We start from the raw sequence: 24,892 nt of genomic DNA, 5'->3' as shown, positions 1-24,892 counted from the left end.
TGAGCAAAAAGTACAAAAAGCTTCAGATATTTGAATAGGCTACTTCAGTTTCATTGACACAAAAATAATACAGCATAGATTTAGTGAATTTTCTAGACTTAGATTAATTAATTAAGTCTTAACTTGAATATCACAATGTTATTGAATTTTATATAAGATTTTACTTACTGTGGTAAGCCCATGAAACAATCGGAGATACAGTTACAGAGCATCTAGTAAGATTAAGAGAATCTTGAGCAGTCATCATGGCCACGACATGAGCTCCGTAGCCTTTTCCCCAAATACAAATCCGACTGCTGTCGATTATTTTCAAGCTATCGCGAAGATAACTAAAAAGCAACATATACATTAAAATTAATTCATTATTAAAATCATTCACTTCAGATTAACTCACGTAAGAACTGCTATCTGATCTTCGACTTCAACAGTTCCTAGACGGTGGAATATCTCTTTTCTCAAATTGTCACCCTGAATTATTAATTAATTAATAATAGTTATAAAAATCGTATTTTGATTAAATAGTATTACTTGATATCCTGATCCTCTCCCGTCTATCTGAGCAACTATGAAGTTTTTAGTGCTAGCTAAATACCACGCCCAGTCTATCTGGAATTTTTCTGATACCAGCTGCGAACCTGGTGACGCGTCTCTGTAATGAAATATATAATTATTAATTTATTAATAATAATATTAAATGTCAAAGGAAACGTACACTTGTAGAATCAACGGGAATGGCATTTCTTCATATTCTTTCAATCCTGGAGGAAGATAGAGCCTGACTTGCGCATGGTAACCGTCTTGGATCTCCACTTGGAATGTCTTGATTTGAGGAGCTGCTAAGCCGCTGACTCTATCTCTTAGTTGACCACCATTGTGTAAGATTGCCACGCGAAAGTTAGTCAACGTCTCGGTGAGATAGACTGAAGGAGATTCTGGTCCCAAACATTCCTACAAGGATTTAATTTTGAGTTTGTTATAATTTCAGTTTTTCTTCTATCTATATATAGAGAATGATTTATTTGATTATATAGGTCAAATTTTATTTTATTTTTAGATTAAATTAAGACCATCGTGGCCTAACAGGTTACCCCAATGCGCCACGATGGTCGACAACAAATTTTAAATTTATAAAACATAAAAAAAATGTATATATAAATAAACATAACAATACTTAAACATAACAAAAAAATATAAAATGTCAAAATTAAATGATACAAACTGGATCAGATCCTCGTAGCTAACATTAAATAAGTCAATATGTAATGCCAGCGTATTAAGGAGCCGGATGGCCATAGCTATAGGCGAGTCGGCAAGTGCGGATGTCCTAGCCCTAACGGCCATCAAAAGAGGTCTAACGCTCCTAAAAGAAAGGCGCTGGGACATAAGTACGGATAATAACCAAATGTCCTTTTGTAAAGGTATCTTAAATACCTTTTTTGAATTTTTTCCACTAAAAGGGAATATTCGGCTATTCGGGGATTCCAAATTATAGATCCCGATTCAAGAATGCTACGAACTAAGGTGTCATAGAGGATGCGAATAACTGACGGATCGTCAAAGTGAAAGACATTCCTCATAACAAAGCCGAGCATCTTGGAAGATTTATCACAGACGTCGTGTATGTGTAGAGAGAACCTCCATTTGCTCTCGAAAGTGATTCCGAGATCTTTAGTGGAAGTTTCTTTAGTCAAAATGTTACCACCGAGATGGTAGAAATAAGCTGATGGCGAACGGGATCGAGAAAATGACACAGAATGACACTTTCCGACACTAAAGGGCAGACGGTTAACGGAAGCCCATCTCCACAGAGAGTCTAAATCACTTTGTAGAGAGAAGGAGTCCACAACAGATCCAATGCATTTATATAATTTTAAATCATCTGCTTACAGAAGAAAACTTGAATTTTTAATTGCTGTATTTATGTCATTAATAAATAACACAAAAAGCAGAGGTCCCAGATTGGATCCTTGAGAAGCCCCCGAAGGGGTAAAATATTCTTTTGACAATCGTCCACCATAGGTTACAAACTGTCTACGATTGCTTAAATAACTCGAGAATAACCGAGTTAAATTATCTGAGCAACCGAGGTTCGACAATTTTTTTATTAATAACCTATGACAAACTTTGTCAAAGACGTTCTCAAAATCTGTATACACGACGTCTACTTGAATTCCCGCATCGAGAGAAGTTGTCACCGTTTTGGTGAACGACAGAAGGTTAGCAACAGTGGAACGGGCAGGACGAAACCCGTGCTGTTGGTCTAACAAATGAAAACGTTAAAGCTACTCTAATGTTATGCAATCTGTTCAGTATGGTGATGTATGTTTGTCATTCTAAAAAGTTTATTCTGTAATAAAATTTTCAATGAGGCCATGCAAAGAGTGTCATTTTGTATTATTTATGTAACCGCCAGGAGTGTCAGTGGATTATAAATCTTGTGGCATTTTCTGCCGTCGCAGTGGGTACGCTCATTACCGAGTGTATCCACTGCGACGTTGCCGACAATAAAATGTTGCTCGTCACTCTTGTAGAGAAATTTCGAGACAAATGAAAGCGCAAAGTTTTAGAACTAAAATGTACAAATACAATTTTCAAGACAAGATTTTAAACACACCTGCTCATAAACCCTTTTATAGATTTCATAGCGTATCATATAATATCATTGATACGGTAAAATAATGCAGATCTTTGAGACTCGTGGAAAGAACATAAGCATTTATATCCACAAAGTCATTATGGCTGACCACCCCTAAAAATACTAAAAGTACTTGCTTGATATGCAATTTAAGTCAAAGGGGGTATCAGAGCTGCCTATAATCAAACACTTTTTAGTTTCCAAAAATGTACAAATTACGAGATAAAAATAATAAAGGTTTTCATTTAACTCACTCTCATATATAGAATAAGAATATAGCATACTTTACCTGCACATAATATCTGTTATTATAGCTGAAGATTACGTTGTTATAAAGACAGTTGTTTGGAACTGTCTCGTTGAAGTAAAATATGTCGTTTTTATGCTTCCCAAAACTCGGATGAGCAAATGTCTTATTAGTAACATTACTAGTGTTATTATTGTTCTTTATGGCACTCTGCGTTTTGTTAACTGTCTTTACAGTATTATCCGTAGTATTCGATTCTTCAAAGACTTCTGTGACCGAAGTTGTCAACTCCGTAACTGTAACCGGTCTTGTGGTCTCAATATTAGGAGAGTGATCGTCGGACGTGAACAAGTCTTGGGATTTGCCTGATTCGTTTGGACAGGTCAAACATTGCATCATGTTCAGCTCGGACCACCCGTTTTCTAGATTATCGTAGTACTTGGAATTAGAACCGCCGTAATCATAGGGTTCGTCTTTTTTACTAGCGCTCTCTTTATTGAGCTTTGTTCTGTACAAGTGGCGTTGTCCTGGTCTCATGTTCGGAGTTGCTATGAAATAACTGAAAAATATAATGTACAGTTTTTTTGTCAAAACCAGTTGAATTATTCTATATAAGACACAATTTCAATGGCACTGTGATAAAGGATGACTCATCAATTGATATATCGATGAGTCATTCAAAGTTTTAAATACTTACACGTATCCGTTGTCTTCGTCCCATGACACTAGTTTTGTGACTTCAAATTTCCCTATAGTCACAGGACGTACAGCAGCACCACCGACGATGCCGCTAGTCGAAGAGTTTGGTACTTCTAGATGGCCTATTTGAGTGTAACTTCCCGCTTCGCCATCTCTGACGGACAACAGCACTAAGAGAGCCGTTCCTGCTCGGTTGAAGATGAAAGGCGGAGACGTAGCATAGTCGTCTCTGACGTTGCCACCCAAAGTTGACCACATTCCTTCTTGAGCTCTTTCCATATAAATCTAAAAATATAATACAATTCATACAGTTTATAGTTTATTTAATAAAATATTTATATAATCATATTTACATCTTGGCAGTTGAACTGAGCTGCTTTACATATACTGATAATAGAGACGTTTTGCATTCTGTTGAGGAATAGAAGAGATACTTGCTTTTCCGTTATCCAAGTTGCGTATGTAATATAACTATCTGCAATAAACACAATAAGTAAGCTTGTAATAATATATCTTAGAAGTGCTATTAATTTCATTAATTACCAGAGTCGACGTTTGTACTTGGTTGTACGACGTGCGGAAACAGAAATTTCGGTGTTTTGAGATTCACTGTGTAAATAGTGACTTCAGGATTGATTGTGTTAGCCTGAAATATTTATGAAGTAAATATGTGTTGACATAAAATGTTTTTTTAAAAGAATGTCTATCATTTATAGGCAATCTTTCTTGGCAATTTTGCTATGTTTGGTAATATTATGTCATTGAAAATGCTGTGCTTACCTTTGGATATCGGACGCTTCTGATTATTGGATACTTGAGTTGATCAGGAGAATCTCCTCCATACCAAGCCCATCTATGTTCTCCGACGTTTGTGTCATTGTAAGTAGCATACAAAAGATATTGACCATCGGAGCTGAACCACAATGAATGGCTGGTTCTAGCGATTTCAGTCTCGTAAAGAAAATCCGGAACACCGTTAAATATCACTCCTGGCTTACCTAAAACATACATTTTTTTTATCATATAACATATACAACATAAAAACACTGTATTAGTGGATCAACAGCACGGTTTTTGTACAGTCATCAATATTTTATCATTCCAAACGATGGTGACTAGATTCCTTGATATATGAGTTAAACTATATACATTTTGATAAAGTCTTTGACAAAGTTTGTTGTGCCATTTTGCTGTAAAAACTCTTGAACCTTGGATTTTATGTTATTTGAGATATTTAAGAGTTAGTACAGCGTAAAAATATATGTTGCTAAACATTTATTTAAATTGTTAATGGATGCTTTGGATAATCTGTATTTTAACAAAAAAGTTAAGCATTGAGTTTTTTTTATATATTAGATAATAACAAAGAGTCTGGTTCGGATCTGAATTATCGATATTGGTCTGAAGATGTAAGATTGGAAGGGGCGTTGGAATTTGATTTATGATTTAAACAAAATCACATTTACGTACCAGTGCTGGTTATTCTACAGACTAAGGCCTTAAGAACTCTAGGCTTATAGTAGATGTCGTTTTCGTGAACGAAAACTACAGCGTTTCCGTCCGGTGACCATTCGGCATACTGAAGTAAAGGAGCGTCTCTGTCGTCTTCAATCGGCGAAAGTGGAAATTTATTTCTAAAATTAAATAAAAACACAGGTTATTTTCTGACAATAAAAATGTTATTTTTATTGCTTTATTAATTACCTTGAAGCTATTTCGTAAACGTGGTATCTCGCCATTTTTGTGTATTTGTATCCTTTTCTCACGTCGGATATAAGAAGTACGTATTTCAGGTTGCTGGAAACTTTGAAGTCGACAGCATTTAATTGCCTCTGTAAAACAAGAACAATACGCCATTAATTATATTTTGCGAGAAGATGAAAGTTTTAAAAACATTTTCCTTTTCGTTAAAGCATTATTTTTCGAGAAAGCTCTAACAAAAAATAAATGCTTAGAGGTATTTTTTAACCAGCAACACACAAAGCACAAAGCTTGATAGTAGTAATAGTAAGTAATACAATACTTTGTAAAATATATTAAGGGGTATTATTAAAAATATTTGAAACTTTTTTTATTTATTTTTTATAAAGCCAGACTGTCCTTCAACAATAGCATTTTTAATAATAAATTTAGATAAAAAATATAATGAATTCTATTTTTGATCGAATGAAATGTTATTTTTTTGCTTTCTTCGACTTCAAAATTATTGATTAGTTAGAAATTTTATTTCGGTCTAAGTGAAGTTCGGATTTAACATATAATTTCTGGGAGAATTAAAGTATTTGTGTATATCTTAAAGTATTGTGCCTTAAATAGAATTTTTTCTTATAAAAATATATTTAAAAGTAAATAATCTTGTAAGATAGTTATTGTACTATATAATGAAACACGTGTCATTTAATATCCATTAAAAATTATATTCAGCGTTTTTAATAGTATTATAGTTTTAAAGATTCATTTTCAATTCAATTTTCATAGATATTAAATAACAAGGCACGATATATGTTATCACAAATATGAATTAAATATTTGTTTATGTAGAAAAGTATGCCATTGATTTCTATACACTTATAACTTTGAACATTTTCAGAACAATGAATTTTTAAACTTAGATCAAAATTAATTTTATTATATTTATATACAGCTACATATTAATGAACTGTTGGGACCATCCGTAATCGTTGCGATGAAATTAGTGGCAAAGAACTTGCTAAAAAAGGTGCTGTCAGGTTCATCAATTGAACCGCTCCTTAATTTATAAATAGAGGGATTAACTTATACAAATAATCATAAAAAAATTGCTGTTTTTTTTGTTGATAAAATGGGACACTGCGAGAAATTTTTTTATGGCTTAAGTCACAAGGTACGCGCCACCGCCATGAGAAAATATAATCTGTGCATTTGGATTTGTACTCAAATCGACCGTTTACCTTAGCGGTGAATAGCAATTCGCTAAAAAAAACATGTCACCCTTCTATAATCGGTCTTTCTAGCAAATAGTGGCAGACCAAAAAAATCTACCAAATATTGGAACGCGGGAAACCAGAGATAACTTCCAATCATCACTTCACCTAAGACAGTTCGTCTGAAGTTGAGGTCTTGAACATTCATCGGATTTTCAACTTGGACTACAATTAAGAAAAGGCAGATTCAATTTCAGACTAGCGAAGATCGCATAAACCGCTGCTTCTCTCTTTGCATCGACGTCCGGAATATAGAGAAAACACACTTCGGAGACGCCTGCAGCCTACGGACGCACCTACGGAATTCTATTTTATTTGCCAGAAAATTTATGTTTGTAGCAATAATGGCAATGTTTGTGTGAACAATTATTTTCTCTTTTAAAGTCTAATAAGACAGACACACAAAAGACTAATAACAAACGCACCCACCGACATGTCTCAATTGTTGTGCAACAATCTTCGTCTTACCAGATAAAAATAATATTTTTTCTTGTTGGCCTAAAAAAATATATATACATTAAACGGTATCCATTAACAGGTTTAAAGCATTAAACTACGGGAGTTACATTAATAAAAATAAAAAATGTCGGTGCCGAACTGAAAGAATAGATAAGTATGTACATATTTATACAAAAATGTATCAAGCGTTCATGATTCTGAATCAGTCTAATAAGATATGTATTAGATAATAAAAGTCTGGTTCCGCACCGAGTTTAGAGAACCGACAAAATACTTAATGGATATAAGTTAGATTTTCCACATATACACAAGAGTGTATAGGCCAGAAAACTAACGTAGTAAATCACTTCTTTCAGACACATTAGTGACTAATTAAAATCCAGAACTTACGCTTAGTTTCCGAATTGAAATAAACAGGAGTTCAACTGTTACGACCCTCAAAAGACCGATAAAGTCAGCTGTTTTCCATTAACTTAATACAGATAAAACAATCACCTAAATCTCAAGGGTGCAGCTAGATCTTCAATATAACTTAGAAACTTCAAAGAGAATAGACACGTAAATATAAACATATTCATTGTCGTACAAATGTAAGGCGAATTTTAAAACTGTTGTTTTATAAAAATAATTTTAAATAAGAAAAACTGTACTTTTACGTAAAAACCATAGGAATTGAAACCACATATATTTAAAAAAATGATATTATACATGTATTTTTGTAAATAAATTTATTTTTGCTATCAACATTTAAATAAAATTATTGTAAACAATTCCTTCTGATTTATATTATAGTAAATTTCAAAGTTTTGTTTAAATACTTATAGACCCACACATCTTTAATTTTTTAATTTTAAAATTTATTATTAAAAATATAACAAATTTTATTTATTATTATTATTTAACCCAGTTGCGAAATAAAATTTTAAATATTTATTTTTTATATTTACATATGTTACAAACCTATTTTTAAATATTATAAAATGTTTAGTTTTATTATTATGCAAACCTGTTTTTAAAAGATTAGAAAATATTACGTACATTATTTAAGAGTTGTCAATTAGTCGTTCAAATTGTATGCAAATTCACACAGTAGCGCGGGAATGGTCGAACATATGCTTGGATCAACTGCATATCTATCAAAGGCAAATTATAATTTGGTAATAATTAATCATTTGAGCAGTTTTAAAAGTTAACAAACCAGCAATTAACAATAAAGATATGCAGTGTAGTGTACATTTTCATTTAATTTATACTCAGTTTCACAATGATTTAAATATATAATTTTACTAAATAAATACTAAAATTAGATTTAATAAAATCAGAACGAATCAAAAAAAATATTTATAACCCAAAAAGTCGAGGGTCCGGTATTTGCACACTCACTAGCTACGGTACCTCACGATAGTGAGGGACCGACGTATAACTAAATTACAAAAGGGAATTTGATTTACAAATATATTTTTTTTTAATTTTACCATTTTTCAATTATCGCAAAAATTTCGTATCTCTACAAATATAAAATCTAGATGCGATTGAAACTTGATTGACAATGTAAAACTGAAAACAGACGCTATAAATTTTATTCATGTATGGCAATAGTCAATACTGCTATAGATTTAAATTCGTTTTATAAATGTTTGAGATAGTTTTATTTCGATCTGAAATTGAATTGAGATTCAATTTATTCTATTCGTTGAAAATTCGGTATTTGCTGTCAACCGTGAAAGCACCATTTGGTAGACGGAGGAAATTCCGTACTACGTATTCAGCAACGAATGCTATTACCTGGGAGCTTTTAACTATGTTTATCCTATTATGCATTTTATTCAGTTTTAATTTTTATTGCTATGTATAATGACATAATACATAAGATCGATACCAATCTAATAAATATTTGTTTGAAATTGCATTTCAAATATAATTCATTTTGTCATCCTGTATGTAACATGCTAGCTTGCAAAATGAATAAAAAATGGGAGCTGTCAGGGCCCATGCGATTTATCGGAAGTGAGAAGTGGCGAAAAGTGCGAAATCTTTTCTGCTAAATTAGTTTAGTCTTTCTCGTGATTATTAAACGACGGTTAGCTATGCACAGTAACCGAAGTTCATTTTTCAGGGTAATTTCTCTAGCGCGGCTAGGCCATAAATCGCTAGGACCGGAAACCTGACGGAGCCAATTTCTCTCAAAGAAACAAATTATCCTGTCGCCCTGGGGCCCAGGGTGTGTTTCGCTTTAATTTAACCGATGGACGCCGCTTTATCCCGAGCCGTGTCACGGCCTTCTTGGAAATATTTTGACAACTCAATGTTCCGAAGGTTTGAATTTGACCTTACACGCAGACACAACATGACCTCTCTCTGGAGAAAACACGCGAAATAGAACGAAAACCTTTGATATGATACGATAGTATAGGCACTTTTATCTTTGTTTGCCTTCGATTCAGACCCTAAAATATAATATATTCATATACATACATATGAGAAACATATCTGTGCGGTGTCTAAAGGAAGTAAATTCCTGATGGAAGTAATTCAATACGACCGTATTCTTCCTAAGAATTTAGGAAGGTTCAACGTACCCTAAAGTTGTTGATTGTCACCGATTCCACGATTCAGGGCGACTCTTTGTTATTGTCTGATATAAATCTAGTTAGAATGTATCGGCATAAAGGAATTTAGACCCGAGAGATGCTTTACTTCCATAGGTTCAAGAATTTTAGTTATAAATCATTCTAAAATTTGCGTGATTGTCAGTTAACGTATTTAATTTCTTATTTTGTCATTTTATCAGTCAAATACATATTAAATTAATTTATTTAATTTCAGTGAAATTTAAAATGAAGCGATCAAATAATGTTCTAGGACGTTTCATCGTCGGCCGTTTTATCTATAAGCTATTCTCGTTTCATATTTTTATTTCATTTATCGAATTGTTTGGCAAAATCTAAGCTATAAATTTCCAATGTAAATATACAATAATTGTACACAATATTTAAATAAACAATAATGTGAAACCATATTGTAATTCTGTACAACACCTGTTTGCTAATTGGTATACGAAAAAAGTACATAATACGCGAAAACAATATATAGATAAAAGCAGATCATATAAAATTAATGCAGGCTTAAATCCATTATTTAACTTGAAAGCTTTGGAGAGTTTAAATTTTTTAAACATAAAACCAAATTGTACCGTCTTCAAACTTCTCTCTTTTAAGTTCATTCTTATTTGGGCAAATTTTCTCGATATGGATATACGTTCGATATACTTAACATTACTTCTGTTTATATTTTAAACAAATTGATAGAAATTAATAATAATAAGTATATCGAACGTATATCCGTATCGTGTGTACCAAATAGCAGGGGAAAAAACTTAAACTTGCCATTTCTCTTTGAATTATGAATAATGATGAAATGAATAGCTCTAGAACTGACTGTGTTAACGTAAACAGAGCATCATGCATTTTTTTTTATTCCAAAAAATCACTTGTGGGGCTCACCAGCAGATTCACAAATTTAATTAAAATTAGGCGTAAGGTTATTTAAGTAAGTAACATATTTCGCGTTAAAAGCGCCATAAAATCAATGCCATTAGTCTTTATGGTCGTCAAATGCTATTGGTCATTACTAAATACATCTTAATGGTCGTTACCGTGTATTGTTTTAAATTAATAAATACATCACATTGGAATGTAAAATGACAAGTGCGAGGCTGCCAAATTGTCAACCTGTTTTAAGTTTAGTATCAATGTTTAAAAATATGTAATAAACTTTCAAAAAGATAAAATTTAAAGTTTTATATTTAAAGTATATTATGTCTACTATATATTAACAGAAAAGTATATTATTTATAATATTTATATACGTAAAATGTAGAAAATTATGATTCATTCAAAGATCAAAAAAATGATACCAAAACAAATGTATAATATTTATTTATTTATTTATTTATTAAAATTATAACCATCGTGACCTGACAGGCAAACCTAATGCGTCACGATAGTCAAAAGTACTAATACATCATAATACATACAAATATAAACAAGACAAAACAACAGACACAAATCACCTCAACAGGTGTGCATTGTCCCATACGAACTGAACCAAAACTCCATATGTGCAAGAGAAAATGTCAATATTACTATGGACAGAATTGAGCAGATAAATAGCCTTGGCCAGAGAAGAGTTGGCAAGTGCTCCAGTTCTACACTTGACAGGCAAGAATAGTGGACGCGACCGAGAACTATAACCACCTTCAGGAACCCACATTTGAAGCTGCTCGAGCACTGAAGGATTGTCTACGATGCCCTTGAGCAATTTCCAGAAGTGTTTAATTACATAAACACTTCTGCGAGTCGACAAAGAAACGTATCCCAGGGCTCCCAAAATAAAAGCACTGGGAAACAAGAACGGATAATACCCGTATTCCTTCAAGTATAAATATCGAAGAAATTTACGTTGTACTTTTTCCAGCTTCAATTCATTACATTGATTCATTACGCCTGGAATCCAAATGACGGAGCTAGTTTCTAGTATGCTGCGGACTAGAGTATCATAAAGAGTGCGCAATACTAAAGTATTCCTGAAGTAACGCGCATTTCTCAAGATAAAACCGAGCATTTTTAAGGATTTGCTATGAGTCTCTGCAATGTGCTGGCTATATTTCCAACGTTCTTCGAAAGTCACTCCTAAATCCTTAGTTGAAGAAAACCTTTCCAGAAAATATCCGCCTAGATGGTATGAATATTTTGCCGGCGTTAATGACCTTGAAAATGAAATTGTGTGACATTTCTTTACACTGAAAGGCAATTGGTTATAGCAAGCCCATTTCCATATAGAGTTGAGATCCTCCTGTAGGTCGAGGGAATCAGAAATCGAAAGCATTTTCTTGTAAATTTTTAAGTCATCTGCATATAATAAAAAATCTGAATGCTCTATTGCTGTTTCTATGTCATTAATGAACAATAAAAACAACAATGGACCTAAATTGGATCCTTGAGGTACTCCAGTAGGGGTCTTATATCGTTCTAAAAAGGAGTTACTATACTTGACGAATTGATATCTATTGGTCAAGTAATTTGAGAATAGATTTATGAGATCTTCAGAAAACCCGAAATTAGATAACTTTTTTACAAGTAAAGCATGGTTAACTTTATCAAATGCTTTTTCAAAATCTGTGTATACGACGTCCACTTGTACACCAGAGTCCAATGATTTTGAAACATAGTTAGACAAAACCATTAGATTATATGAAAAGTGTAATATATGATCTTTGTTATTGTTTTTTTCAGCAAAGTTGCATACCTATTTTTTCAATGTTATTTAAAGTTCTGACACGAAAATACTTATTGAAACGTGGAAGTGCGGGAATGGTCGTTTGCTGGTTCGTTATAAAATTATGTTTTTTTTTGTGAAAAATTTTATGATAAAATGTTAATCAATTTGTTAAAATTTTAAATTTAATTATTAACTGAATAAGCCAAACCGGTAAATATTAATAAAAATATAAAAAAATATATAATTTAAAATTCACGTTTTTTTATATTATAATAAACATTTTTTTAAAATAAGTATACTTAAAAACTATAATATATATCAAATCTTAAACGAGTATCTATAATATAATATATACATATAATAAATAAATTTCACTGGCTAAACTATTTAGTATAGATTTTATAGGACAACGCAGAAACAGCATATAAAAAATGCTACTAGCCACCAAACACCCCCTCCCTTTTGGGATATGGTATATAAAGGCTCATGTCTCTCTACAGCTTATCTAGTCTTGACTTGACATGGAAAAACCATATCCTTTAGATACTCTTCCTTGGCTTTACTCTCATCGTAATCAAAAGTGGATGCGCTCATCGGGCGGTAGTAGTTATGAAACGTGGAAGTGCGGGAATGGTCGTTTGCTGGTTCGTTATAAAATTATGTTTTTTTTTGTGAAAATTTTTATGTTAAAATGTTAATAAATTTATTAAAATTTTAAATTTAATTAATAACTGAATTAGCAAAACCGGTAAATATTAATAAAAATATAAAAAAATATATAATTTAAAATTCACCATTATAAGAACAGCTACATGAAAGTTATTTTAATATCAAAATATATTTAAAAAAAATCAAAATTATTAAATATGACAACACAAATAGTAAAGCGTCCGGTATTTACACACACTCGCTTGCTGCGGTACCTCACGATAGTGAGAGACCGACAGCTAATCTCAATAATAATTAATTAATTATACAAACTTTACGTTACTTTTATAGCAATTTATATACGACAGAAAAAAAACATTTTTTATTAAAAATCTAAATATAAAAGTAGTTCTATCATAATAAATAAAAGTAAACGTAGAGTTTCTAAAAGCACTGAATTTGCCATTTATTTACGATTGGTCATCAACTTTTTAATCAAATTTGCTACGATTGAAATATAAATAGAAAGCTGGAAATTGTAATCAATTTCATTCAAGTTTAAATATATTTTTGTTACGAACATCATTCAAAGTTTTTACTCTATTGTCCGAATAACATCATTATGCAAAACACGATTCGGAAAAATGACGAAGAGCCCTTTATATTTTTTATTATTACATTTAACACGACAGTGAGTACAATGTGCAAAAATGACACTACAATATCCTTTTTGAAAAATTCTCGCCGTTATACGACATTTTAAAGCGCTTTATAGTAACTCAAATGGGTTTCCACATTTCGAGTGCTTCTGACACGTTTAAGTGAAATACTTAGAACGTTTTAGAGCATATTATATAATATAAGAATAGAGATATTTGTTTTCTCTTATTTAGAATTAAGCGACTTTTGCAAGGTTAGCTGCAGTTGAAAATCATTATCGGCACGCTATAAAACCATAAAAGCCTTATGGTTAAGGTGGTGAAATTGCATTCGGAACTATGGCGCCTTATCGCCGTAAAAACTGCAATCGATATTTGCATGTTCTCGTATTGAACAGATTTAATCGTGCATAACATAGTGTACATTGCCATTATATCATCAATCTTAGAAATTACCTTGTAAAGTAGATAAGATCTTAACGACTTAAGGAGAAATGTAATATAATCTCAATTAAAATTCTGTAATTTAGTTTTAAATTATTTGTTATATATATTTTAATATAAAAATACGTAAGCTCTTTAATCTCTTACTCTTCTTTGTGTATCTTGCTTTTCTAGACCGCAGGCAAACAATATCATTACGTACATATTGTCGATAGCCTTTCTAAACAACGAGGTTCTGTTTAAACTATAATCCGTCCCTGCCTTGAATAACTAAATCGGTAAATAACGGAGGTGCTTGTTTTTTCCCTAATATCTCTATGATAGACGTGAGCTCAAAGAATAGAAATGGTACTAAAAAATAATGCTAGGCTCTGCTTCATAACCTTTTTATGATCATTTCTTAATGAACTCAATGACTACTAACATAATAGTAATCAAGTTCTGAAAAAGATGCTTCAAATGAAAAATGGTCATAATTATATTATTTAAATCAAATGCATAGAATATAAATAGCATATGGTCAGAATAAAAATATATGACAATCATAAATATTATAATATTTATAAATATAAATAGGTAAAAAATGATTAATTTTATAAATATCATAAAACATATATAACATCTCGCTCGCACGTAACTGTTGGACAGGTTGGGTGCGAGCGAGTGATGGTCAGAACATTGAACACTCCATGAACATATGACGAACGAAGCGGGAATAGCGACAGAGCAGCAACGGAAAACACGCTTAGCTTGTTGTGTTGACATCTGATAATATAGCATCCAACACATTGATAATGCCCATGAATTGTAATACTGATCATCTGACAATATAAAACTTACATTGACGCTAACATATAAATACTAGCTGTAATACATACTGAACGCAAAAATAATATTGACTGAAAAAATGCTTCTGAACATCTGTCAAAATAAATCTTAGCATTTAATATAAATTCTGACCGGTCCAATTGAAATTCTAACCATTTATTATAAATTTTGAGCAATTAATATAAATCTGACCATCTAATATTTTTTCTAGCCGCTTAAATTCTGATATTTTAATATCAATTCTGACGCGTTTGATACTGTGTGGCATGATGGGTTGATTTACAAACTCCACAAATATAAAACCCCTAACTATCTGCTACACTTGTTACGCTCCTACCTTGATCGTCGAAGTTATGTTGTTTCAGTAAATAATGAACAATCGATACCGCGTAATATCCCAGCTGGTGTTCCTCAGGGGAGTTTACTTGGACCGTTCCTTTTCATTTTGTACACAAATGATATACCTATTTTAAAAAATACTTGTCTTTCAATGTATGCCGATGATACGGCAATAATGAGTAGCTCTTACGGTCTTAAGCCTATTTCAATAAAATTGCAAAAATCCTTAACTCTCTTAAGTAATTATTTCAAAAAGTGGAAAATAAAAATAAATCAGGACAAAACGGAGGCTATAATTTTTACAACTCGAAGACAACCTTTGCCCCCGACTATTATAAGCGAGCAGGGAAAGTGTATAGAATGGAAGGCGAGCGTTAAGTACCTCGGAATTCACCTGGACTCCAAGCTTAAATTTAATAAACATATAACCGAACTTAAATCTAAAGGGCTCGCAGCCATTGCGGCGTTAAAACCAATTTTTAATCGAAAAAGTGCGCTAAATACTAAAAATAAAATTCTATTATATAAGCAATTAATTAGACCGGCAATGACTTACGCCTGCCCAGTGTGGAGTAATACGTGTAATACTAACTTCTCTAAGCTACAAGTTGTTCAAAATAAAGCTATAAAAATAATTTATAATACACCTTTTTATACTAACCTCAAAAAACTTCATAATAAATATTTAATTCCAACTATTAAAGAACATGTTCACCACCATACTAATAATTATTATAAAAAAATACCGCGAAATCATACTAACCCGTTAATCTCAAGAATCGGTGATTACGACAAAAACAAACTCAAATTTAAATATAAACACAAAATGCCAAAGCACATCTTGCTCTGACGCATAAATTTTATCTATTAATTTAACAGCTCCAGGTCCACGAGTTTTATATTAAAAATATATATTTATAATTTAAATTTTTTTTTTTTTTTTTTTGTTAAAGGTGTTTATGTACTTTGACCTAAACTTAACGTATTTTATGTTCTTTTATTATTCTTATTTCTGTAATTCCTCTTAATTTAGCTAATCAATCGTAAATTGTGATAATGGTAATTAACCAGCAACCAATGAAATGTAAATATATATGTTTATAAAAATGTATTATTTAATTATGTAATAAACAAAAATTAAAAAAAAAAAAAATATCAATTCTGACACATGTAATATAGATTCTAATCACAACCGTAGGAAAATTATGACTTAAAAAATATGAGTACTTGCAATCACATTTATACGTAGTTTTCGAGCAGTTGTAACGGACTGTCAAATATTGCTTCTCTAATGTACGTCCTAATAAATTTTATTAAAATGTAGGAATTCATCTCTGACGCAAATCAACGAGAAACAACTTTATCAAGAATGACAATGGCAATGGTTTCTTAACCGCACGTTTCAATGAGTGTAATTACGTGGTTTAGTGGTAACAAACGGCTATAGAATGTGTGTTTCAATATAGCGATTATTCTTTTGCTTATATTATTTTTAACGGAGAAATATGTATGTATGACTAAATTTTATTGCTTGCACTGTTTTGTGCATAGGATTAGCAATAAAAAAATTATAAAGGCACCGTTTATTACATTATAAAGATGAATTATCTAATGAAAAAATGAATACACGTCTTAATGACACTATGCATAAAAAGTTCTCATATACATTTAAATTATTATAACATAAATTACTGCAGAAAGTTAAGATTGTTTTTTTCCTAAAAGGTCTCAGTTCTTAGAATTAGTAAATTTATTTTGCTATTCAATTAATTTAAATAATTTACTACGACATATGTATTATAAAGTTTATTTAATATACATTAAAGAAGAATTTATATGTATTAAATGGAGGATTGAAATATTAAAGCTCATATATATTATCTAATATAAAAAAAAACTTTCAGGCAATGAGATCTATAAATGAATTCTTAAGAATTTATGGCTGTGAATTATTTATTAAGAAAAAGATTTCAGCTAGTTATAAAAAATATAATAGTTCATTCAATATTTAATATAAAATCGATAGTTTAAAAATAATATTTAGTGAATATGTTATTTTATTTAAAGCTCTTTGAAGTTTTTTTCAATGTCACGAATGCGAAGAAAATATATTATTAAGCATCATACATTTGACCTTCAAATGATTATATAATAAGGCAATAGATATTCTATATTTGGACAACAACAAGTATCAGATTAACGTTTTTTTATATTATAAAAAACATTTTTTTAAATAAGTATACTTAAAAACTATAATATATATCAAATCTTAAACGAGTATTTATATATATTATAAAATAAATAAATAAATAAATTTAAATCACTGGTTGAGTCATTATGTTTTTAAACGGACGAACGTTATAAAAACTATTTAGTGATTTCATAGGACAACGTAGAAAGAGCAGATAAAAATGCTACTAGCCACCATACACCCCCTCCCTTTCGGGAGATGGTATATAAAGGCTCATGTCTCTCGACTGAAAGTGTGTGTGTAAAAAGTTATTGTATTTATTTATTATTTTATAAAGAGTTTAAGGTCGAAAATTTCAAGAGCAGATTCCTAATATGTAAGATGAGCGATTAGGATATAAGATCAATGGTTTAGATTTTAATGGTATACAATCTAGTGATGCTACATTATTTCTCCAGTTCTCTTAAATACGTAAATGGCAGAGTGCCAATAAGAAAGAAAAGTATCGAATCTCCGATATTTATTTATTTTATTTATTTATTTTAGATTAAATTAAGACCATCGTGGCCTAACAGGTTACCCCAATGCGCCACGATGGTCGAAAACAAATTTTAAATTTATAAAACATAAAAAAAAAAAGTATATATACATAAATATAAAAATACTTAAACATAACAAAAAAATTATAAAATATTAAAATTAAATGAAATAAACCGGATCAGCTCCTCGTAGCTGACATTAAATAGGTCAATATGTAATGCCAGCGTATTAAGGAGACGGATGGCCACAGCCATAGGCGAGTCGGCAAGTGCGGATGTCCTAGCCCTAACGGTCATCAAAAGAGGTCTCGATCGTGATTCTCGAAAATGTTCAGGAACCCAAAACTGGAATTCCTCGAGAATAGCTGGATTGTCGACAGCACCTTTTAGTAATTTAAAAAAATGCTTAGCGATATACAGCTTTCTGCGAGAACTCAGCGAATCATATCCCAACGCTCCTAAAAGAAAGGCGCTGGGATATAAGTACGGATAAAAACCAAATGTCCTTTTGTAAAGGTATCTTAAATACCTTTTTTGAATTTTTTCCACTAAAAGGGAATATTTGGCTATTCGGGGATTCCAAATTATAGATCCCGATTCAAGAATGCTACGAACTAAGGTGTCATAGAGGATGCGAATAACTGACGGATCGTCAAAGTGAAAGGCATTCCTCATAACAAAGCCGAGCATCTTGGAAGATTTATCACAGACGTCGTGTATGTGTAGAGAGAACCTCCATTTGCTCTCGAAAGTGATTCCGAGATCTTTAATGGAAGTTTCTCTAGTCAAAATGTTACCACCGAGATGGTAGAAATAAGCTGATGGCGAACGGGATCGAGAAAATGACACAGTATGGCACTTTCCGACACTAAAGGGCAGACGGTTAACGGAAGCCCATCTCCACAGAGAGTCTAAATCACTTTGTAGAGAGAAGGAGTCCGCAACAGATCGAATGCATTTAAATAATTTTAAATCATCTGCGTACAGAAGAAAACTTGAATGTTTAATTGCAGTATTTATGTCATTAATAAATAACACAAAAAGCAGAGGTCCCAGATTGGATCCTTGAGGAACCCCCGAAGGGGTAAAATATTCCTTTGACAATCGGCCACCATACGTTACAAACTGTCTACGATTGCTCAAATAACTTGAAAATAACCGAGTTAAATTATCTGAGCAACCGAGGTTCGACAATTTTTTTAATAATAACGCATGACAAACTTTGTCAAAGGCTTTCTCAAAATCTGTATACACGACGTCTACTTGAATTCCGGCATCGAGAGAAGTTGTCACTGTTTTGGTGAACGACAGAAGATTAGTAACAGTGGAACGGGCAGGACGAAACCCGTGCTGTTGGTCTAATAAAACTTGCTGAAAGTGATTGTAAAGATATTTATGAATAATTATTTCAAATAATTTAGCAGGAGCTGACAACACTGCTACTGGTCTATAATTCTTTATATATAATTTGTCACCCTTTTTATGAATAGGGGTGACTTTTGTGCATTTCCATAAATCAGGAAATGATGATGTTTTGAGAATCAGATCATAAATACATTTTAGAGGAGCAGCGAGACTTACTTCGCAACCCTTCAAAATAAAATCGGGAATTAAATCAGGTCCAGAAGAACGCCCTGTCTTTAATTTATTAAATCCGTATTTAAGATCTGAGTGCTCAGTTTCTCTGATGGTCAGTACTGAAGACCAAGAACATGAAGAAGGAAGCGACTGAGCAGAAGGCGAAAAATATTCCTCGAAAACAGAACGAAAATATTGCGCAAAACCGTCAGCAATATTTTGTGAACCGTCCAATGTTTTATCGTCGAGGTTCATCACTTTCAACGTAGACTGAGTAGCGCGTTTAGTGCTAATGAATTTCCAGAACGCTTTGGGATCATTAATTATTTGTTTTTGGCAATTTTTGTAATGATTGCGATGACAGGAAATTATCAAACACTTAACGCGTGCTCTTAATGAACGAAATTCCTCGAGAGCAGATGGATGTCCCGATCTCTTCCATAACTTATGAAAGGCGTGCTTTCTTTTTAGCAATGAGATGATCTCATGAGAAAACTATCTAGGATATGACACGTTAAGCACTCGAGGGCGCTTTCGAATAAAGAGCTGGTCGAATGCACAATAAAGAACCTCATAGAAGGCCGCCAGGGAAGATTCAACATCAACGCACCCGCCAACTCGGCTCCAGTCCATACCTAAAAGTAAATTATTTAATAAACCAAAATCTACACAATTTCCAAACGACCATCCGAGATCATTCCGATCGCTCACGCATTCCAACTCATTCGTAGTTATGCCATTTTTATTTATATTTAATTTTATCATTAGCGCCGGGTGATAATTATCTTCCGATACCAATACGAATTCGCTCTTAATTACTATGCAATTATTTACATTTGTATAAATTAGATCTAATTTGTCACCAAAATTATTATTGACACAATTTATTTGATTTAAATTAAAAATATTACTTATTAAACTTATATCAATATTGGCACTAATGTTCGTAGGTAAATTAAAATCACCCAAGATGATACATTTTTTCTTCAAAAAATATTCAGATTCCGACTGAATCTTACGAAAAAATGCAGCAGTAACGTCTTTTAATTGATTTGGCGGAAAATATAACACGCATATAACGATTGAAGCTCGTTTCGTCTCGACGAGGATCCAGAGATGTTCTCCGTCAGCTTCAAGATGCGCAAGCCTTCGCGCATGAATTGAATCTCTGCGGACAGCTAAGAGCACACCTCCGCCTCTGCTGCATCGATCTCTTCTAAACACGGTGTAACGATCGTCGAAGAGCTCAGCGTTCAGCACGGAATCAGTCAGCCACGTTTCCGTTATAGCGATGATGTCATGCTCCTGTGCGTAGATAGCGGAAAGAAAGTCGACGGTCTTGGAATTTAATCCCCTTACGTTTTGATAAAAAATCGAAAGGGGATCTATCGAACTCTTCCTAGGAAGGTTTAACGCCTTTCCGAAATCTCCATTCTTTAAATGAGCATCCAGATGGCCATAACTCTGGACACATAACCTCATTTAGTTTGGCATCAGGAACTGCAATTTTGAATGATGCATAACTTGTGCCCTTTGTAATGATTTTCGAGACCGACACATCACATGATTTTAGTTTTTCTTTTAGATATACCATAATTGCATCCGCGGTTGTATCCCGGTGCAAGTAGAGCACGTGTAGATGATATTCTGATCACACTAATCTATTCGTATCTAATGAATAGAAAAACAGAGAAAGCAATTCTAAAAATAGGTTAATACATATTGATTGACTGCTTTAATCTATAAACGAATTGATGAAGGACTAAACCATTTACTAAAATATTTACATATGATCAATTTTATGTGTTTTTGAATGACGCCAAATTGAGATAAAGCTTAGAACTATTATTCGCTTATTTATTAACCCTTTGGCTGCCAAAATCCGATATTGGCGAAAATGTATAGAACCAACGTCATCTTTGTAGAAACATTCGGATACATTTTTATATTTTTAATTATGTTATACATCGATATTAAAATATTAATCCATGTGTCTTTACAATAGATACTTACAAATGTAGAATTGGTCATGAGCAGTCTAGTGGTCAAATTGTCTGCATTCATAACAGCTAGGCCTCCGAATCTGTCTCGGAACACGAGTTCGCTATCTGAAATAAAAAAAAAAAAAAATGTTACACATTTTTCATCAATTTATTTTTCAATACTGCGAAATGTGAAATGTAACAACACTGTCACATTACTCCCCGGAGAGTCGTGAAATAATTTTCACTTTTTCTGATAATTTTCACAGAGAAAAATCCGATTTAATAAAAGTGGATGAAGTTGAGTTTTAAAAATGTATTCGAGAAAATTGAACACTCCTGCGAATGACTTCAATTTTATAAGATCTCGCTGCTCGTATGTAAGATTTCTTAACTATATTCACACATTCGAGCTGTGATTCTTTATTTTTATTTTTTTATATATTGTAAATCTTTCGTTGCAGCATAGCATGCATTAACCCAATGCGTTACAACTAGGCATTCTAGTTTGTCGATATTTCTCAGGAAATTTCGATTAATAAAAAAATATATAAAATATGTAGTATGTGATTTAAAACTATATTTCTTAGCTGATTGTAGACATCTTTAATTTTTAATGAACAGAAAATTTGATTGTAGTTAATGATAACAAACTTCTATAGTATGATGATTTGTTTTAATGGACGCAAATTATCAAATAACTATAATAGATTGATCTATTATACTTAGATTCAACACTGAGCGTCAAGTTACAAATAAATTTCAGACTCTCGTAGTTATAAGCAAATCGCAAAAAAATTATTAATAGCAGCAATTGCTACTTTACATTTTTTTATATTTAAAAAAGATAAAAAACCTATTTGGATTTTTTTATCTGTCGGTAAACTTAATTCTGTATATGAAAAGCTCCCATACATTTTTGCAATCTGTCAATTTACACACAGAGCGTCTTGTTATCTGATTAATAAAATAGTTCTTAGGTTACCAAAGCGATGATAAGGGCAATTAGAGTAGTTTTTGCCATTTAAATACTTCCGACCTCTATTAAAAGCATTTCAGAAATCCTACATGTTTTCAAACATCTGGCACGGACAAATATTTTTTATGCAGCGCTTGTGAAACATTAAAATATATTCGTATAAATTTTTTTGTAACAAAAATCCATAAAAATAATAATTATCGATTTAGCACTTTTCTCGAAAAATTCTTGTAAGACACACTAGCTACAACGGGGTAAAAATAGCAGACTGTGATTAATGTTTATAAATCAGTAACATATTGACTTACAATCGACGCAAGAACTAGTTTATTTTAATTTGAATTATTCATCATTATTTTAATTTTATTGCCGTCAAATTAAAAAAAGATGTATATTAATTACTAGTTCTGACCAGACACGATGTAAATATTAAAACACTAGGGTACCATATTATTTAACCCGTGGTCTTTCAAGTATTATTCAGTAACTTATACCATTAATAATAATATTTTTTAGTATTTTAAAAATTAAATTTATTTGCATTTTTCATACCGCTTCATGAGAAAGGGTGCAAGATGTTAAAAAATAAATATGCATGCTTTCTTGAAACATTTTAATAGTGGTTGAAAGTAGGCATTTAAATAACAAAATACTACTCTGATCAGCCATATCTTTGCTTTAGTAATTTAAAAACTACAATAATAATCAAATAATAAGTAAGCACTTCGCGTGAAAAACTGCAGATTGCATAAATGTATGGTAGCTTTCTACAGAGTTATGCTATAACATTTATTTATCAGCGAACTTTTTTATAATATTATTTTATTTTACATGACTTTCTCAATTTTTATTAATAGGATTTATTCCAAAACAAATAAAAATTATTAAACTTATAAAAAAATAAATTTATTTTAATTAGATCTCAAAATCGTTAAGATAAATATGATAATAACTAACATTATTTTTTTCGTCTTGTTAAAACTGCATTTTTATTTATTTATTTAGTCAATATGTATAGATATTAAAAAAATTCTTTCGGAATTTTCGGGGTCAATATTTATATTAAATAATATTTTTTTTCCAAGGATTTAATAGACGGATACATATATAGCTATTCTTAGATATATTCTATAGGTTTTAATTCCAGTTTAATTTAATATAAAAGTACTAAGTAGCAGAGATGCTACGACGATGTCTATTGAAGTAATTTGAAACCTTTTAGTAAGAAAGTAATTATAAAACTTTTTATATTAAATATCTACTGTATTTATAAATATTTTAAGAACGTAAAAAAATCATATCAAAACATAGATATTTTTTACAACTTAAAATGATATTTATCTAATTTCATTGAGCGAATTTTCTGATAACGGATTCTACGACTATTTATTATAATAGTGATTTATTGATATAGCAGTACATAAAATAATTTTGTGGTATATTTTATTCATTAGAAATCTGACTCAGATTGAAAAAATATAACATAATACGTATTTGATTAGTAAACTCTACAATGTGTTTTGTTTTATTTTGAATTTGAGCTTCAAAAATCACCAATAACCATAAAAGAAAAACAAGCAATGTTTGAACTATCTTTTGTAATTATTGAACGTGACGGTCACCTTGAAACAAGTTTTCCCCAATGTGATGATTTAGAGGTGGGGCTAAAAACTAATGTGCCTGATTTGCCCAAGTTTTCCTGATGGATTATTATAAAAAATGTGACACCACGTTCCGTCACAAATCACTGGCAACACTTAAGGGGCACATATTACTCGCCAATCGATACAAGTAATCGACGACCACTCGTCAATGTCAAGATTTTACAATTAGAATTCATAAATACAAAGGGTTATAAAGAACATATTTTTTATATACAAATAATTATTTAGAAATATTTTACGTATGCTTGCTCGGTGCGGAGTAACAATAAATATAATATTTTTATATTATTCTTAAAGAGCTTTATGACAAAAAATATTTGTATTGCCTAAATACTGCTTTAGAAACAGACACATATTACATGTCTTCATTCATCTAAAAATATAGGTTCTTTCCTCGTCTTATACAAAATTATTGTTATTTTTGGTATTTTCCCATAGATTGTAAACATCAAGTTTTATCAAGTTTTATTATCCCATAGCTTGTAAACCTTAACGCATGTTGCCTTAAGCATATATGTAACAAAAAAAGAGCACCCACCGAATTCCCGTTGCTTCCGCGATTTTTATTAGTAACCCTATAATGAATAACGTATATATTAAAGCTTTATTCTTAGAGAAAATCATTACTATGTAAATGTGATTTTTTAAGAGTCACATATACAAAGATTTAAAAGATATATATACACATATTTTATTAAGTAAAGGTTTCTTCGACTATTAGAATTATAATTCTGGCTTAAAAATGAATCATTTAAGCT

General features: G+C 31.4%; 1 protein-coding gene across 6 annotated transcripts in view; it reads right to left on the bottom strand.

Annotated features, from left to right (window-relative positions):
• Positions 1–24,892, bottom strand: part of LOC148231529 (inactive dipeptidyl peptidase 10) — a 349,615-nt gene that overhangs the window by 1,819 nt on the left and 322,904 nt on the right. For all 6 annotated transcript variants that reach the window (XM_088192822.1, XM_088192823.1, XM_088192821.1 and 3 more), the window contains 12 exons: positions 21,523–21,617; positions 5,286–5,413; positions 5,052–5,215; positions 4,362–4,579; positions 4,125–4,227; positions 3,935–4,056; positions 3,580–3,866; positions 2,925–3,441; positions 713–948; positions 529–649; positions 395–468; positions 169–329 (listed from right to left, as the gene is read on the bottom strand). In XM_088192822.1, the coding sequence (XP_088048948.1) occupies positions 169–329; positions 395–468; positions 529–649; positions 713–948; positions 2,925–3,441; positions 3,580–3,866; positions 3,935–4,056; positions 4,125–4,227; positions 4,362–4,579; positions 5,052–5,215; positions 5,286–5,413; positions 21,523–21,617 (2,226 nt within the window). The remainder of the gene's footprint in view (positions 1–168; positions 330–394; positions 469–528; positions 650–712; positions 949–2,924; positions 3,442–3,579; positions 3,867–3,934; positions 4,057–4,124; positions 4,228–4,361; positions 4,580–5,051; positions 5,216–5,285; positions 5,414–21,522; positions 21,618–24,892) is intronic.

This window comes from Plectrocnemia conspersa, unplaced genomic scaffold (assembly GCF_051122295.1).
Source record: "Plectrocnemia conspersa isolate PC_06_02 unplaced genomic scaffold, ASM5112229v1 ptg000009l, whole genome shotgun sequence".
Lineage (NCBI taxonomy): Eukaryota > Metazoa > Arthropoda > Insecta > Trichoptera > Polycentropodidae > Plectrocnemia > Plectrocnemia conspersa.
This window is presented reverse-complemented; position numbering and strand designations above follow the sequence as displayed.